Raw genomic sequence first — 18897 nt, 5'->3', positions numbered from 1 at the left:
CTTAGTATCTCGTTATTGTGACTTAGTATCTCGTAATTGACATAGTATCTCATAATTATGACTTAGTATCTCATAACTATGACTTAGTATCTCATAATTATGAATTAGTATCTCATAATTATGACTTTGTATCTCATAATTAAGACTAAGTATCTCATAATTATGACTTAGTGAGATAGAGATTAGATAGTATCTCATAATTATGACTTAGTGAGATAGAGATGAGATAGTATCTCATGATTATGACTTAGTATCTCATAACTATGACTTAGTATTTCATAATTATGAATTAGTATCTCATAATTATGACTTTGTATCTCATAGTTAAGACTAAGTATCTCATAATTATGACTTAGTGAGATAGAGATGAGATAGTATCTCATAATTATGACTTAGTGAGATAGAGATGAGATAGTATCTCATGATTATGAATTAGTATCTCATAATGATGACTTAGTATGTCATCATTATGAGATAGTATCTCATCTCTATCTCACTAAGTCATGATTATGAGATAGTATCTCATAATTATGAATTTACTTTATTTTTTTTCACTTTTCCTAAACCTTTTTTTTTTCACTTTATTTTTATGTAACTGGTGGAAACGGGCTTCCATACTCTTTGCTTCATCGGATGGGAAATATTTAACCTGTTTTAGCGTTTATCAGAAATAAATTGTACACATTATTTTCACTTTGAGTTGAGGTGGGTGATTATGGGATGCAGAAAACATCTCCGATAGGTCACCAAATTTCTCATAGCACCTCCTTGTACATTTCTCTACTCTACACTCCAGCGGACGTGCGCGTACCTGTGTAAAGTGTTTGTGACTTGGACCGGATGCGCGCCAACCTTCACTGACGTCATGTTGCCAACTCTAGCATTACATCCACGTGCAAGCTGGAAAAGCAAACAGGTGTTGACACAAACACGCGAGCTGTGTTGTGCAGTATTTATGCTGATACGGGTAATTTGAAAGAAGTGCATATGTCTACTCTCCTGTAAATGCCTGTAATTACTTTAAAATGTTTTGAAATTAACAAAGCTAATTGCTCAGCTAAAGGCAACGTCATTATAAGCTAGTACTATCGAACGTGCATAGGTCAACCTTCCTTTTACTGATGGACGCTATTTTCGGTCCTAACAATAGGACTTAAACTCAGGTCTTTACTTGCATTCATTGTATATCTTTTATTATCTTTCTCATGTGGTTTTAAAATTGTTGCTTTCAGAGGCCATTGCCTTAGATTACACTTCACGTTAACCATTGCTTGAAACACTCAGTAAGTGCAGCTGAATGTCAGTCTGCATGTTAAAATGGTTGTGTGCTGTTTTCTTATCCTGGGCTAGCTTGCTACCTCTATAATTTTGCAGATATGCTGACTGCTGTGCGATATATGCTGTCCAAGCTAGTTTCCCCACTTTGGAGGACAGAGGAGGTGGATGGAGAAGGCATTCTTGATGGGACAACAGGTAAGAGAAACACCGTGTCATGTCTTGCTAGAAAAGCTAACATGAGAATTACGTCTAAGTGGGATCATGTAGACCAGGGGTACTCAAATACAAATCTTAAATGGCCACAAATATTTTTTTCAATGAACCAAAGGTCCATTTAATGAGGTATGTCAGACCATATGCAATAGTACTGTGATATTCAAAACAAAATGTAATTTCGTTCAAAATAACAACAAAAATATGAACCACAGTTGTGATCATAAGTTTACATACCCTGGCAGAATTTGTGATTTTCTTTTTGGCCATTTTTCAGAGAATAAGAAAGATAAGAGAAAAACTTTTTTTTTCACTCATGGTTAGTGGTTAGGTGAAGCAAATTATTATCAAACAACTGTGTTTACTCTTTTTATATCATAATGACAACAGAAACTACCGAATAAATCATACATTCTGCCAGGGTATGTATATTTATGAGCACAACTGTTAATGTGTGTTTTTGTGTCATAGATGTGTCAAGAGTCCTGCTTGCAGCTTGATATGATGATTTCAGTGCATTTATTTTGTAGTTCTTACCTCTGAATTTTGAGGAAATGTCTCTTGAAAATTCCTATGCTTTGTCTTGTAATGCCGTTTCAAATTGGAAATCTTCAGCACAGCTATAGTCTCCTGGCATATTAAGCACATGGGTCTTGTGGTGGTTGGAGGGTGAGTGAATTCAAAAGTTTCACTCCATTCTTTCAATCGCTGATTTTCACCGTCCACTTTTCTTTGAGCAGCAAATCTGGAACACACAGTTTTCATGGATTCTAGGGTCCTACAGCTGGTAAAGTGCCAATATGCAAACTGCTCCATAAACGAAAGTGAAAGTTAAAAATTGCACTCACAGCAGTGGACTCTAAGTGACCCAGTAACAGCCTGTCTGCGTATCGTTGACATGGAGACAAGTCCTGGTAAACACGCGGTGACCCGACCAAAACACAGAGTGAATGAATAACAGTTCAGGGGCCATAAATAGGCGACTGGCGGGCCGGATGCGCCCACGGGCCGCCTATTGAGGGCCTCTGATGTAGACCCTCCAAACATTATTCAATGGATTAACGAGGTCAATTCATGTGCTCCTTTGGAGAAAATAACCTATTCCATCAGAGGTAGCCCACAGCTGTTTCACAAGACCTGGGACCCCTGGGTGGCCTATCTAGAGTCCGATCAATACAATATATAACTTATTGATGCTCGTAATTCATCTGTATTCAAAGGTCAGCCACCTGTAATGTGTGAGTAAGGTGTAAGGGGAAGATATGTATGTGTATGTTACATTGAAAATTGTGGGTGCAACTCCTATCACAGGGCAAACTTGGAAAGACAACTCCTTGTCATGGCATGGTTTTGTTCTTTGTTTTAGTACTCTATGGTGTTTTGTATACTGTATGTCTGAATAAGAATGAAGAAAAATGAATAATCAAATTTTTTTTCTAAAAGTTCTTTTTCAAAAAGCAAAGAAAAGCTAACTTGAGGTAGCTGAGTTGCTCTGTATTGCTGTTGAATGAAACTCACTTTGGTCGATGTCTTTTTTGATCTCTCTCTGCTGGTCAGGCATTGAGGACATTCGCCACCTGCGGGGCAGTGTGGTGAGCCAGCTGTGCCCTGACTATGGCATAATCGATGATGCAATCTACTTCACAAGTGGAGAGGTGTTAGGTGGAGTGCCACTAAAAGAGGGGGACCTGGTGAACTGCATAGCAGTGAGAGATGGTGCTCAAAGGGGATGGAAAGCAGTAAGGGTGAGTGTCCTGTACGGTGGCCCTGAAGGACAAAACAAATGAACAAAAGATGAAACCCTTTTACAAAGTTGAAGAAAAAACAAAATTACAAAATCGAAACACTTTTATCAAGGCCAAAACAAATTTACATTTAATAAAACAAATTTACAAAATAAGAAAAACACTTACATGCAAGTGAGACAATTTTACAAACGGCAGAACGCTTTTACCATTTCTGAAACAAATTTACATTCATTTTTTAACAGAAATGGAATGTACCAAATACCGGAAGTGATCTGGGAGTGATCGAGTGAGGGGTCATCTAGTTTGTTTGGATGGAAAGACACCAAACCGAGTGACGTTTGGTAGTGGTACTCCGTTTGGTACAGGATCACTTCCGGTGTTTTGTACATTCTCTTTTTCCATTAAAAATGAACGTAAATTTGTTTCAGGAATTGTAAAAGTGTTCCCTCGTTTGTAAAATTGTCTCACTGCTTGTAAAAGTGTTTTTTTTTTTATTTAGTAAATTTTTTTTCTTAAATGTAAATTTGTTTTGGCCTTGGTAAAAGTGTTTTGCTAATGTCATTTTGCTTTACAAAATATAAATTTGTTTTCCAAAATGTAAATTTATGTCTCCATCTTTGTGAAAGTGTTTCACCTCTTGGAAATGTGTTTTGTCCTTCAGGGCCACCGTAGTCCAGTGTATGGAATACATGCTCCGTATTTGTCTTTACTAAAATTCTGACATCTTTTGTTGTCTTGCCCATCAAAGGTTGGTGGTGTCAAAGAGGTCACAGAGTTTTCTCTTTGAACTTAGCTTGTTTCTCTATTTCTTAACTTGGCAGCAAATCTGTACAGAAAATAGCTCAATAATGATAAACACAGTAAAAAAATGCATCACTCATGTCTGTCATACAGGTGGAGAAGAGTGCATATGCTTGGGAGGATGGTGGAAGAACCTCCCTGGAAAATGACTGTATGCAGCTGCGGCCTCTCATTGGCACAGTCACATCTTTTGATGGAGACGGCGGCTTCATAAACCAGACCACATACTTTCCACGCTCCACTCTTTGGGACGGTACTGGCACACACTTCATTAAAAATCAACAGTCTCTGATGCTCTTGATGCTTTTAGACCACAGACCATTCAGTCAAACTAATTCAGCCCCATCAGCCAACCTGTTCCCTCAGATCTGAAAAATTACTTTTACTATATGTACTAGGCTCACACTTACAAACCTGTGGTGACAGAGTATTCCAGGTTGTAGCACTGAAACTGTGGATCCTTGCACTGTGCAGAATCTGTTAGATATCTATGTCCCTTGTGACCATCTTGCCACAGTATGTTTTTGTCTTATGTAAAGCACTTAATGACATCTTTGTGAAAAGCAATTTATACAGACATTGAGCTTTTCCTTTGCTTTGCTTTACTTAAACTTTCACTGTTGAAAGTTGATCAGTCATCCCCAGGATTCAAGCATTTTGTCTGATCTAACAGGCCTTGGTGTTTTACAGTTGCTGTTAGCTCGTGGTTTAGACAAACAACAACACTAACATTTTTATTAGCACTTGGCTAAGGCTCATGTTCACTTTCCTGACCGTTGGTGTTTATTCTGTTTCTCTCATTTGGTAAGGGTATGAACCAATGAAAGGAGACTGGGTCCAAGCAAAATATTTCATCAATCCAACCCAGTGGACCACCCAGGCCCAGTCCGTTGCCCCTTTGCGCTATTGCCGTCTAGACCAGGTAAAGCATGATTGAATATCTGTGTCAATGCATACTGAAGTTAAAGTTGTAAAAAGAGTTGCACTTATACCGAAAAGAAAATGCTAATGCTCCAAGGTAATTCTTGTCTGTCATATTTCTGTAATAATATTTCTACTTAATTTTCTTAATACATCTGAAGTCTCCCTTTGTTCCTTTATGTCTGCTGAATGTTCATCTGTCCCCAGGTGTGTGTGACCAGTGTGTATGGTAACAGTGGAGTGGTGGATGACACTGTCTTCTTCAGTCTGGAGTCTCTGCTGCTGCCTGCAAACTACAAGCCTTTGCAGGGGCACCTGGTCAACCTGGTAATGGTGGAGAGCAGTCAATCCTTCTACAGTTGGAGGGCTCTGTGTATGGCACCATGTGTTCAGAGGTACACATCACTGTGTTTGGACTTAAAGTGTTTGAACCATACTAAGCCTCTGTGCTGGGGACAGCTGTGGTAGAAGGCATGGTGTTTTTGGAACCCATCTGTTTGTCTGTTTGCTCATCTGAATATTTGTATGAAGTGTTTTGCCTTTGAAAAAATCCTCAGAGGACTCAACTGAGGTGGTGACTAAACATTTCTTAAAGAGCAAAAACTCTGGCATTCATTCAGTTTATTATGATTAGGGTTGCAAAATTCCAGGAATTTTCAAAGTTGGAAACTTTCCATGGGAATTAACAGGAATTTATGGGAATAAATGAGGAATTCACTAAATTGAAGGTTGGCTCTTAATAGGGAACTTAAATAAATTTGGGGAAAATATATCTTATACAATCCTGACTAAAGCGACCAGATTTCATGCAAGTGCAGTTGAATATCTATCCTATTCCTCAATCACATGCACATAGCACACTGCTTACTGCAGGGCTATGAGACAATGCCCCTACATGCACTGTGCATTCCTCCATCATGGATGTCTGCTTATAACAAAACAAATATTCATGCTTGGTTATGATACCTTTCCATTAAATTACCCTCAATTCCCATTAATTCCCATAATCCCCATGGAAAGTTTTCAATTTGGAATATTTCCTAAATTCCCCAGCTTAACTTCCCATGGAAGCTTACCGGAAACTTTCCAGAAATTTTTCACCTCTTTGCAACCCTAATTATGATATTCTGGTATGACAAAGACAGCAAATCCTCTGTTTTACATTTTTGCTAAATAAAAGAGAACGCAAACATGAACTATTTGATCAAACTCTTTAACTTGAGGTAGTGGGAATGATTTCCATATTTCTTTCATTTTTAATTGAAGTGATATTTATCAATAATCTGGTGGCTTTTTCTTTTTGTTCTTGTTGCAGTTCAAATTGTTCTGCACCTCTCTCAGAGGATAAACTCCAGAGCCTTTTGGAAAACAAAGGCGGCCTGGAAGTAACAGACTATGGCCAGTTTGGAGATCTGATGATCGGGGACGAAGGGAAACTGGTACTGTGGATACAGTGAGTAAGCAATCAAGAAGTTGAAGATACGTGTTCCAAGTATAACAAATTTGAAGCATGTGTCACAAGTGTTCTTAAAATGTGGTGAAGTTTTTTTTTGTGTTAGTGTAGTACCTCTAAAAAGATATCCAGTGATCTTTATTTACTGTAATGATAAACGCTGTACTGTATTATTGTACTGTATTATTGTACTGTATTATAGGATTAGTGTCCAGTTATGTTTTACTACACTGTCCAGTAGGTGACAGCATACACCCTGTTGTAGAACAAGAAAGGAAAACACTCAGAAGAAGTCCCAGAAAGTAGTCAGAGCCCATGTTGAAGTGATCTGTGTTGTTGAAGCGTGCGCTCTGTGTTGCCGGACATGTTGTATTATTTGTCGATCCTGCTGTACATATTTTCGACACCACAAGTGCTGTTGCAGTCTGGATGTTGTAACATTGGCTGTGCTGTCTGGAAAACCTTTGTTAAACTTTTTGCTCCATATATCTTTTACCACAAATGACAGACAGAGTACCACGGGACACCTGTTACTCTTTCGATCAGCAGTACAATACAATTCATTGCTTGAACTTTATCTTTCTCTCATAACAGGAATAAAGGTTCAGATACCCACAGGCTGAAGTGCTGTGACTTTGCTGGCTGGGACTCAAAAGAACAGTTTACGCTAGTTCCTGTAAAAGAGCCCAAACCCCCGACACAGAAACAGCAGCCTTCAGAAGAAAGCCGCTCAGAGTCTTCAGAAAACCCCAAAAATGATGAAGAAGAGGCAGACCAAGAAAATGGAGGGCACCTGAAGGACACTATCCATTCTTCTGGAGTAAGGAGGGAGGAAAAAGAAGTGGATATTGCCCCAGGAGAGAGGTTGTCCGTTGCAGTAGCCTGCCAAGCAAAGTAAGTTATTATCAGATACAAATCTGACAGACGGGCTGCACAGTTGTGCAGTGGGTAGTGCTGTTGCCTCACAGAGAGAAGGTTCCTGGTTTGAGTTGCCGGTCGGGCAGGTTCCTTTCTGCGTGGAGTCTGCATGTTCTCCCTGTGCATGTTTGGGTTCTCTCTGGGTACTCTGTCTTCCTCCCACAGTCCAAAAACACGCTCACCAGGTTAATTGGTCACTCTAAATTGTCCGTAGGTGTGAGTGTGTGCGTGAATGGTAGTCTGTCTTTCCATGTTTGCCCTGTGATAGGTTGGTGACCTGTCCAGGGTGTACCCTGCCTTCTGCCCGAAGTCAGCTGGGATTGGCTCAAGCCCCCCCCTGTGACCGCAAAACAGGATAAGTGGTCAAGTTAATGGATTGATAGAAATCTGACAGATTCAAAAGGAGGACTGATGGATCAAAAAGATAGACATGAGAGCATATTTTTTGACTACACCTTTGTGTTAGTCTGCAGTTTTGCCAGATAATATAATGACATAAGAGGCAGCTAATACCTTTGCATTAAACTGTCATGTTTCTCATGGAAGCCAGTGTTGTTCTTGTTCTCATATGTGCATCGCTTTGGATAAAAACGTCTGCTAAATGACGTAACAATGTAACATTGTAAATTCTTAGGAGCCTTGGGAGCTGTGCTGAGCTCCTGTTGCTGCACTTCTCCTCTTTCACCATCGGGAGGCGCCTGGAAGTCACTGTGAGCAGTGAAGAGGCCAGTTTGCTGCAGCCCACGGCACCCTACAGTCCCAATGATGCTTGCCCGGTTCCAGCAGTGCCTGCTCATGTGATCACTGTGACTGCTCCCAAAGACCCACCACGGTACAAAACCATCTGTCTACAATGCTGCCTGAGGAAGGGCGCCAAGTTCGAAATGAATTACCTTTTTTTAATTTTGACTATGTATCCAACAGGGTAATGATGAAGTCATGACCCCTGTTCATGTGCAGTGTAGTTCATGATAGACAGATGAATGGAGCACTACACAAACATGAGCTTAGTATATACTTTTTCCCTTTTTTAATTTAACTTCTGTCTTTTTTTTTTAAGATCCAAAACAGAAGCTAGTATTTTTTAACAAAATGAATGACCTGTCAAATCTTTTTGAAACTTATCTACCTGTAGGATCCCAAAGCGACGGCTGCCCAACTTCCTACCGAACTACCCCGTGCCCAAGGCTCTCCGAGACTGTTTGGAAGCAAAGAGCGATGTGCTGGTAGTTCAGCCCTGCCTTGGAGAGGTGAGCACGGCAGTGAAAAGGCAAAGCTAATGTATAAAACTACATTATTAAGAGCTGGATCAGTGCCACCTGCTCATTACATGTGTCGTTTGATAGTGCATTAAAGCGCTTTAGGTAATGAAGTCTAACAATATCTAGCACTGTCTGGGTCAAGTGAACTGCTGACCCTCTTCATTAAACAATCAAGGACATGTATGATATGACATGATATTCATTTATTCAGAGGACACACATTACCAAAAACATGTTCCAGTTGCTGCTTTTTGTGTCTATCTTCATCCTTTGTGAATCTAAAACTGACTCTGCTTCCAGAGATCATCATAAAGGCCAAATTCCAGCAGGTCAATCACCGATCTGTCACGGCTGCAGATCTGAAAGGTAGTCAATCTGTTAACACTCACTGGATCTGTTCTGTTGCATTCTGGCTGCGTCTCTGATCCTGCAGGTCAGAACACAACAGATCAGATACACAAGACTTCTGTTTTTGCTGGATGCCGGAGCATGACACATCAATTCAGCACAGAGCAGATGGAGCGGGACAGGAAGTCAGGCACCAAAACAAAATAAAAACCCAGTTCATTTTCAGAATAAAACTTTTTTTTTTTTTTAGTTAGATCATTTTTAACTCAACTATGACAAAAAACTGTCATTTCGAGTGGAGCCAGGCCTGGATTCAACAGGTCAGAGGTTTTCAGAGGCTGATAAAGACAACATGGATGAGGAGTGGAGGAGGAGAATCCTTGATTCAGTGATTGCCGTGGGAAAACCTCTGTCACTTGACTCCATCTGTCCGGCGGTCCTACTCCATGCTGCGTTCCGAAAACGCAAACCGGTGGGTGTTGATGGACGAGAGAGCACGGAGCCGGACCGCAGCGGATTGGAGATGGACCAGATACGGATCTGGTGGACGTCCCGTGTAAATATTACATTTTCTCCTGCTGTGTGTCTTTGCTTAGGTGTTGTCACCATCCAACATGCACTCACGTTTCTCAACCCTTCTCTGGCTGGAAGAGCTGCATGCAGAGAGGGAGCTCAGTGAATTCGCCATCAACGGGGCCCTTCTCAGAAAAGGAGCGGTCTACCTGCACCTAGAAGTTCTGGGGTTGGCTGAAGGCAGACCCAGTCTTTTTATTGGTGAGGATGTCTTAAGGTGGATATTGTCATGACTGTTTATTATCTGAGCTAACTGATGAAGAGAGCTCTCTCTGCAGGTGACAGAATTGTACTGAAGAAACCTCGGAGTGACGGCATGGTCATGGAGTATGTCAGCTATGTCACAGAGGTACAAAGGTTTTGTATTAACAACATAGCGCTTGTTGAATTTGTATCTACTATAACGCTCCGGCTTGACTCACAGATCAATGATGAGGACGTCAGTTTGAGGGTGAACACTGAGTTTCAGCGCAGCTACCTGGGCGAGCCTCTTGATGTTGAGTTCTCTTTCAACAGGTCAGAGATGAGGAAATGTTTTCCGTGTCATACCTCATCCAGAAATAATGCTTCATACTTATAATACTAATGTTTTCACTTCTTGCATTGTCAGATTGACCTCAAGGCGATGTCACAACGCACTTGAACAGACTAAGCTATTCAGGGGAAGTAGGTTGCATTTCCTTCAGTTTTTTTTTACTGAGTGTGTTTTGAATTTTAAACAACATAAAGAGGACCGTTTAGAATTGAATGCTTCACTGTAGCGATGACCATGAAGTCTCAAGCAACTGTTTTAACATGTAAAGCCCTTTCCCCCATAGCTTGTTGTATAAATTTTAATTTCCTGACGTGTATTTCTGAGAAAAATGAGTAAATTAGTAGTCAATATTAGAGTTATCTCAAAACCAGTATAAATTTAAAGATGGTGAACTGAACTCCTCATTGTTGTGCAGTTCTCTTCCCCTCTAGAGTGACTCTTCAGCCCCCTCAGTGGACAGGAGAGTGGATTGGGGAGCCAGACCAAAACAAAACGACAAAAGACAATGAGGTGAAAGATTGAAAGTCAGAAAACATGTATGATTTTGAGTCTACTTTTGTTTGAATGCGACTGTCTCATCCCACCAGGCTTCAGTCCTGGGAAACGGGCCGGTGTCAAACCTCTCTGTCAGTGTGAAGTCAAAGGGTACGCAGACTAAAGGTGCAGGTGTTAAATTTCTGTTTTAGAACAAGCATCACCTGTTCATTTCTGACATCACTGGTGTCAACAAGAAATATCTAATCTCTCCAGACAGCAGACTGCCATCCAGACCCATCCCCAGCAAAGGGCAGTTCTTCAACCCCGACCTTAACCCCCCTCAAAAGGAGGCAGTGAAGAGGATACTGGCAGGAGAGGGTCGGCCCACTCCATACGTGCTGTTTGGACCTCCGGGGACTGGAAAGACCATCACCCTCATAGAGTCCATTCTACAGGTACATGTGAACAAACACATGGGGGTATATACTTCCTTATCAAGGGCTGTATTCATTAAAATGAAAACTAAATGTTTTAATCAGTCAGTGCAACGACTAAAGCTGTGGGCTCCTTAAGAAATAAGGTCTCATTCATTGATTAATTTACCACCGCAGAGCTGAGAACTTGTCAGGATTTGGTCTTATTTCTGTGAAGCTTCAGTCCACTCTGGCTCAAAGCTTGTGTGACTCAAAGACTGTATAAAATATGAACGTAATGTTCGTGACGTCAACCAGCTGTTTCTGAAGAGCTGTTTTGAGGCCAATCGGCGGCGGCAGCCATATTGCTGCTGTCGAGCGATTGGACGTAAAGGGGTGGGCTCTGAGCCTCCTAGCCAACAGCTACAGTGTTCCCGCCTGTCAATCAAGTCATTTGTGCCTCTCATTGGAGGACTCGTAATCTCAATATCTTCGAAATTGCAGCGTAAGAAAAAAATTCACCCCCGTACAGTGTGTGCCGATCGAGAAATGAGCTATCCAGACTACACTCATCTTTTGTACCAGGCTGTAAACATGTTTATTTCTGCTGTCAAGATCGTCTTTTTTGAATTGGTGTGTATGTGGTTTCCGGTACTTCCGGAGCCAGCCTCAAGCAGATCCTTTGCCGCTTGGTGTGACCAAAAGAAGTGTTTCCCCCCTCCAGGTTTATCACTTTGTGCCCAGTAGTCGGGTACTGGTATGTACTCCTTCCAACAGTGCTGCTGACCTCATCTGCGTCCGCCTACATCACAGTGGCTTCCTGCATGCCGCAAGTTTGGCTCGTGTCAACGCAACCTGTAGGCAGGAGGAGGTAGGTGGACAGTTTTAGGCACCAAACACCCTTTATTTATAGAGTTTGTGATCTAACAGAAAAAAACATGCACGCTCCAGTGTGCTGTAATATTCTGATACCAACAACACCAGGATGGGTTGGGCCATTGTCAGTAATGTTTTGAAATAATAGATGAGCATTGTAATGACTTTTTTTGTATCTGTCCTTATCATTTGAAATGTACATGTCACGTTGATATGATTTGATTGTTTTTTTTTTTTCATCAGTCCATCCCAGAGGTGCTGAGACAGTACTCTAAGGCTGGAGAGGACATCCGTCATGCCTCATTTCACAGGATTGTGGTCAGCACCTGCTCCAGCTCTGGGATGTTCCACAACATAGGAATACAGTAAGGCCCAGCCTGCAGTAGGAACCGCTGTCAGCAGTTTTTAAATGAGCATCTTTTGTCCTAGTCTTCTACTTTCAGCTCCTTTTAAATAACTGCTTCTTTTCTTCAGAGTGGGACATTTTACCCACATGTTTCTGGATGAAGCAGGCCAGGCCACAGAACCAGAGGCCCTGATTCCCATGAGTCTCATGTCAGAGAAAGACGGACAGGTCAGCACAAATGCACTGATTAGTTCATATCTGACTTTTAAGGTTCTGTCTCGTGCCTCCACCTGATGTGCGAGTATGTTACTCTTAGGTATTAGATGTAATTTGAATCAGCAGTATTTCTAGTGTTCATGTACAATAAGAACAGTTGCGTAGTATTTGCCATCACAGTCATTTTTACATGTATATTTCTCTACCCTCACATTTTATCACACCACTGGTTTCCTCTGGCTTCGGCGATGTGAAGGATTCCCTGTATACTCCAAACTTCACTGATTCCTTACTCATAATTCTGCACGCTTAAAAAATTTGTGAAAATAAAAACATGAACCTTGAAAAAAGTAAACAGTGAATGAATAACTTGAACTAAGCTTTTTAATTATTAATAACTCAACATTTCAACATCATCTTCTTAGATAGTGTTGGCTGGAGACCCCTGTCAGCTGGGTCCTGTGGTGAAGTCCAAGCTGGCCAGGACGTTTGGCCTGGGAGTGTCTTTATTGGAGAGGCTGATGGCCAACCCACTCTACTCCAGACATGACTGGGGTTACAACCCTAATCTGGTCGGTGTTCAAATATGATGTGTGTTCAAATAATATTGAATGAGTTTTAAGTTAGTTTATCTATACTATTTCAAACAATTTAGCATCAGTAAAGATAACCAAAATGTTTGAAATTCTTTGCAGATTATATGCTACATGTAACTGGATTTAGTGCACAGCATAATTACCCATCTTTATTTTATTGCTAACATTGAAACAAGTTAGTTGTCAGAGAACAAAGATAAGCAATAGTGTACTACAAAGAATGCTAATGACTTAGTTTTTGTCTTACTATCGCAGGTGACCAAGCTGATTTACAACTACCGTTCACACGAGGCCTTGCTGGTACTGCCTTCCAAGCTCTTCTACCAGGGCGAGCTGGTTGTTAAAGCCCCCAGGACTGTCGTAGACTCCCTCTGCCAGTGGAAAACCCTTCCTAAGAAAGGCTTCCCCCTCCTCGTCCATGGCGTTAGGGTGAGTGGTGTTTTAAAGAATTGTAACAACGATTGTACTTAAGGTTGCAAAAGGGTAGAAATTTCCATGGGAAGTTAAGCTGGGGAATTTTGGAAATATTCCAAATTGGAAACTTTCGATGGGAGTTAACTGGGAATTGAGGGTAATTTAATGGAAAGGTATCATATCCAACCATACATATGTTTTGTTATAAGCAGACATCCATACAAAATAATACAACTAAAACAGATTTATTTGTAAGTAGAACTTTATCATGTGTTAATTAGTTTATTGAACAATCAATTCTTTCATTGAAGATCAAAACCATGAATGTTGAGTTAAATATTACTCATCCCTCCGACCCAACCCATTCAAAAATTAACAACAATGCCATCCCAACAAAGTCCGATTCAAAATGTTAAATGAAAAGAGCCACTCTCCCTCCAACAAAGTCCCATTCAACATGCAAATAAAAAAGCATCTTCCCTCAAGCTTCTCAAGCCTCTGCAGGATTCTAGGAATCATCTGTGCATGTGATGGAGGAATGCACAGTGCATGTAGGGGGCGTGGTTTCAATAGCCCTGCAGTAAGCAGTGTGCTATGTGCATGTGATAGAGGAATACTATAGATATTCAACTGTACTTGCATGAAATCTGGTTGTTTAAAGGTGACATATCACGCTTTTTTCATCAATATATATTGGTCTAAGAGGTCCCCAAAACATGTCTTTGAAGTTTATGCTCAAAAAAACACTTTGAAATCAGATTTTGGCATGCCTGAAAAGCCCTCTTCTTCAGTCCTCCTCAGAACACTCCGTTTTCCCTCTGACCACGCCCCCTCAGGAAGTGGATGTGCCTCGGCTGTCCAGCACGTTGATCTAATGTTTACATGTTGGCTGAATATACACGTTACTTCAACCCTCTGAATCTGATCCAGAATCTGATCCTGACAGAGAGGAGCCTGTAGCAGGACCTTTCTGAAGGATTGGTCATAGATTTAGTGTTTCTTGTTGTTTTATTTGTCAGTATGTCGACGTGTGTCTTGGTACACAGCTACAGCTATGAACATGTAGCTATGTGGCTATGCTAATTAGCGCTAGCACTTATCCATGACAAATAAAAAACATCCACTAGATCTTCAAATCTGCAGACGTGGGGAGTAAAACCGACCTCTGCCAGAAAGGCAGCAGGACCTTTTCTGAAGGATTGGTCACAGATTCTGTGTTTCTTGTTGTTTTATTTGTCAGTATGTAGACGTGTGTCTTGGTACACAGCTACAGCTACGACATGTAGCTATGTAGCTATGCTAACTAGCGCTAGCACTTATCCATGATAAATAAAAATCATCCACTAGATCTTCAAATCTGCAGACGTGGGGAGTAAAACTGACCTTTGTCTTTATTAAGACAGCCTACAACTAGCATGCCTCCCTCCTAAGCTCCTTGTTAGCACACATTTGTGCAGGTAATGAAAAACGGAGGGGGGATTCAGTATTATTTTATACAGTCTATGGGCTGAACAAGCTCTGAGCTCTGACTCCGTGACAGACCGGATATTGTTGTTACGTAACAAAAACACGGAAGTCTGAAACGGCTCGTTTCACACACATTTACAGAAAGGTGTAGAAATCTACACAGGGGCAGAATGGATTTTTTTCATTCTCGGGGGGTTTGTAGACATGCCAGGGACACATATTCAGGTAGAGAACCATTAAAAAGTCAATTTTGCATGATATGTCACCTTTAAATGAGGATTATGCTAAAATATATTTTCCCAACTATATTTAAGTTCCCTATAAAGAGCCAACATTCAGTTTAGTAGACTCCTGGTTTATTCCCATAAATTCCTGTTAATTCCCATGGAAAGTTTCCAACTTTGAAAATTCCCGGAATTTTGCATCCCCTAGTTGTACTTTTGTAAGTCTAATCCACTCTGAAATGAGACCTGTTACCACACTCTGAATATGCATCCATACTGAGTTTACTGGTTTGCTTTGGTAATACTGTGAACACTAGTAGGTGTCTTTACACACTAATGTCTGTCTCTATGTGAGGTTAAGATGCTTCACAGTTCAGCTCCCATGTTTATTGTACAGATTTTGCTCTGCTCCTAGGGTACAGAAATGAGAGAGGGTAATAACCCATCATGGTTCAACCCTGTGGAGGCTGTTCAGGTCATGCTCTACTGCTGCCAGCTGGCCAAGAAGCTGTACAACCCAGTGAATACCTCTGACATTGGTATCATTGCTCCTTACAGAAAACAAGTAAGACCACACAGTTAATCAATGGAACGTTCACTGTGCTTCCTGTTCATTTGAATCTGAGGGCGTGTTTGAAGAAGAACAGCCCTGTTAAAAATAAAAGTATTTTCTTTGCATTTAAAGAAACCCATGTTCAGTAGTTGGTGATATAACTTTGTAACTATGAAACACCTCTGAAGAACGCCACGCGCCTGCACACAAAGGCATTCTTTACAGTATTGCCAGTTTACACTGTGACAGACGGGGGGACGTTTTCAATAGATTCCACTCTGGAGTTAGCATTTTCAGCTGCCTCAAATGTTGTTCCCTTGCAATTGCACAGCCAAAATGCAACATTTGTTAACTGTTTTCTATTGAATATGTTCCTGTGTTAACCGCCTCTATGGAGAGCACAGACAATGCTAATTCAGTGTTTGTTCATATTCAACTCCAATTTGCTATGTGTGTCCTGATATTATCCTTGTGTTTTTTGATAACTGTACAGTGTGAGAAGATTCGACTGCTGCTGGGGAAGGTGGGCCTGTCTGAAATCAAAGTTGGCTCTGTGGAGGAGTTCCAGGGACAAGAGTTTCTGGTTATCATCGTGTCTACGGTAGGCTGAAAAAATAATTGAAATACTAAAAGTTAGAATCATGAGAATTTGCTTCCTCCTAAATGACAGTTTTGTTGTTTTTTCATTGTGATGATCTGAGTTCAATCAGGATATTGTTTTCCGGTTCAGTCCAGACATTTATGACGTAGGTCTGAAGTTGTCGAAAACATTATTTTTATTACTGGCTTTTGAAAGATTGTGTCTTGGTCTGAACAAGAAGGTGTGTGGTGGTTTAAGGAATTTATTTTTTTAACAGTCAAGCAGTCACTTACCCAGATCTTAAAACTGCTCTTCAGCACCATCTTGTGGTCATGTAATGTAATATAGTTAGAAAACATGATGCATCTATATAATGTGTTGATTTAGGTACTGCAGTTTGTCATCTCCTGATAAATTGTGTACAAAATAACATCCTGGTAATGTCAGTAACAAAAAAGTAACCTAATAACACCATTTATAAAAAAAACCAAAAACCTCAAACCTGAAGGACTCAATGCAGTCAGTAATCATTCATTTTCTGTCACTCGTCTGCTTCAGTCCCTGCTTACAGTCTTTCCATTCATTCATTGTTTAGTAATGCTGTGTCTTGTTCTCAGAACTCCTGAAGTCGAGTAATACAAATAGTTATTAGTCCCTGTGCTGTCTTCATATAACGATGCTTATGAAGTGTCATCTGCTCAAATGACTTGGCCTAAACCAACTGTTTAATTATGCGTTGGTACACTTTTAACTTCGGTCGACTTTATTTACAGGATGAAACAAACTGATAAAACATTACACTTTGACATGTGAGCTAATACAACTAAAAGCTATGTGTAAGGTTTATGTCTGATCCTTACTGACCATTCCATTTACTGCCCCACATACATTAGGTCAGGTCAGTATTGTGTGTTTTGAGGTGTACCATCCATTTTTCCAATAATATCTTCTATGACAGGGGTTCCCAAACTTTTCAGCCCAAAACCCCCAAAATATAGGTGCCAAAGACTTGTGACCCCTACTGTCCCTCAAAGTGATTAAATGTTGCTTCATACTTCATTTACTTCAACTTCAAAATGAGTTTATCTACATAATTAACTGTTAGCTAACCCTAACCCTAACTTTAGGAGTCATCTGGCAACAAAGAGAGGCAGAAAACTAATGAAATGTACTTATTTGCAGGGTTTTCTTTAAATGTAACTACAATTTCTGTCAATATTTTAACAATAATGGGTAAAATAAGCATATTAAGATTACTTAAAAAAAAATAAAAAATATTGAACACATCTCGCGACCCTCCATTGGTGTCCCGCGACCCCTCAGGGGTCCCGACCCACACTTTGGGAACCCCTGTTCTATAATTTAGGAGTATATTCAAGGTTTAAGGTCATCTCTATCATTCCTGTAAGAGGCAAACTGTTCTTATTTTAGATTTCAGTCCTCACGTGGTGACATGAAGGCTATACTGAAGAAATAAAGACACTAACACAGCACTGTTATCACAAAGATCAGACAAGTGATTCCTCAGTTACTTTCATTCTCTATTCATAATATAGGTGCGCTCGAATGAGTCGGTAAAGAGCGATGATTTGCAGAGTGTGCTTGGCTTTCTGTCCAACCCCAAACGATTCAATGTGGCCGTCACTCGTCCCAAAGCCCTGCTCATAATTGTTGGAAACCCCCACATACTCATTATGGTAAGTAAGAAAACACCTTTGTGATATCATAATATGTTTTTATTAACAGTTCTGTGCCACACACCTAGCCTGTTAACAGAGCTTGGATGTCTTGATTGCTTTCAGGATCCATGTTTCAGGGCTCTGCTGCAGTACTGTTTCATCAATGGGGCGTATGTGGGCTGTGACCCCCCTCCTTCCCTCAGAGACACTCAGATGTATGTAAAGTGATCAGCCATTATACAGTCTTAAACCTCATTTATTACTAACTGTAACCTTCTACTTATTCTGTGTTTGATCTCTGTAGTTGATGAGTCTCTAACGTGCAAGGAGGAGACAGCTTTCATCTGCATTCACTGTGGCAATGGAGGCCAACTAAGACACCCAGCCCCACCACGCCTGTCTTTGATGTGTGTCTCCGGTGTTTGTTCTACTTTTCTCTACTCTGTGTGTAGACTGTACTGCCCAGGCCAATGTAACCTTTATTATAAAACAAGACACCTTTCTTTTTTTTTTACATTGATTTAGCACATACCAACTGGTATCCTTCCTTTTCTCTTTACTGGAGCAGAATGATGTGTCTGAAGTTGGTATAATTGCAGTGACTTCTCAAATACGTTCTGTTTTCTGTAATTTAACCTGTGATACAGATTTTGGAATGCAGGTGTACTATGGGGGTAAGTTGTCTCATTATTGACTATCTGATGAGCCAGTCTAGGATCTGTCTTCAGATTAGGGTGCCACCGATTCTTCTTTCTGCACGATGAGAGCAATTATTGTGTAACAAATTTCACTGAAGAACCAAACTACAAAGTACAAGTATAAGTTGTATTTTGGGGAGGGTTTTCTGTAAAATACAAATTCTGTTGCAACTGTTAAGTACAGAAGCCATGATTGTTATTGTATTGTTTGTACGGGGAAAATTGTGTTGCAGGATGACTTGAACTTGTAAAGAATCTCATACCAAAATTGAGGGAATGTGTCGACTTTTTTTATTGTAGAAAGAAAA

At 40.5% G+C, this 18897-nt stretch overlaps 1 protein-coding gene across 9 annotated transcripts; it reads left to right on the top strand.

Annotated features, from left to right (window-relative positions):
• Positions 1-692: 692 nt before the first annotated feature.
• On the top strand, positions 693-18861 carry mov10l1 (Mov10 like RISC complex RNA helicase 1). Of its 9 annotated transcripts, none has more exons than XM_034685419.1 (27): positions 693-916; positions 1375-1473; positions 3049-3236; positions 4134-4293; positions 4850-4962; positions 5169-5356; positions 6277-6414; positions 7009-7308; positions 7967-8164; positions 8468-8582; positions 9539-9716; positions 9794-9864; positions 9940-10031; positions 10126-10181; positions 10466-10560; positions 10638-10710; positions 10801-10982; positions 11665-11811; positions 12060-12181; positions 12291-12390; positions 12804-12950; positions 13230-13403; positions 15495-15644; positions 16126-16233; positions 17769-17909; positions 18015-18106; positions 18196-18861. In XM_034685419.1, exons 2-27 carry the CDS (start codon positions 1377-1379, stop codon positions 18197-18199), a joined length of 3429 nt encoding a protein of 1142 aa, XP_034541310.1. In that variant the 5' UTR covers positions 693-916; positions 1375-1376; the 3' UTR covers positions 18200-18861. The 9 variants fall into 9 exon arrangements, with proteins under 9 accessions (XP_034541310.1, XP_034541307.1, XP_034541304.1 ...); XM_034685416.1 differs by having other exon boundaries at positions 834-967; positions 1351-1473; positions 10638-10695; XM_034685413.1 differs by having other exon boundaries at positions 834-967; positions 1351-1473.
• Positions 18862-18897: the final 36 nt, after the last annotated feature.

Source organism: Notolabrus celidotus, chromosome 6 (assembly GCF_009762535.1).
Source record: "Notolabrus celidotus isolate fNotCel1 chromosome 6, fNotCel1.pri, whole genome shotgun sequence".
NCBI classification, from domain to species: domain Eukaryota; kingdom Metazoa; phylum Chordata; class Actinopteri; order Labriformes; family Labridae; genus Notolabrus; species Notolabrus celidotus.
Note: the sequence above shows the minus strand (reverse complement) of the source record. Positions and strands in the feature narration are given on the sequence as shown.

Coding starts and splice junctions, on each gene's coding strand:
- mov10l1 (XM_034685419.1), top strand. CDS start 1,377: ATGCTGACTGCTGTGCGATATATGCTGTCCAAGCTAGTTTCCCCACTT. Junction 8,583..9,538: donor TTCAGCCCTGCCTTGGAGAG/GTGAGCACGGCA, acceptor GTCTTTGCTTAG/GTGTTGTCACCATCCAACAT. Junction 17,910..18,014: donor ACCCCCACATACTCATTATG/GTAAGTAAGAAA, acceptor GATTGCTTTCAG/GATCCATGTTTCAGGGCTCT.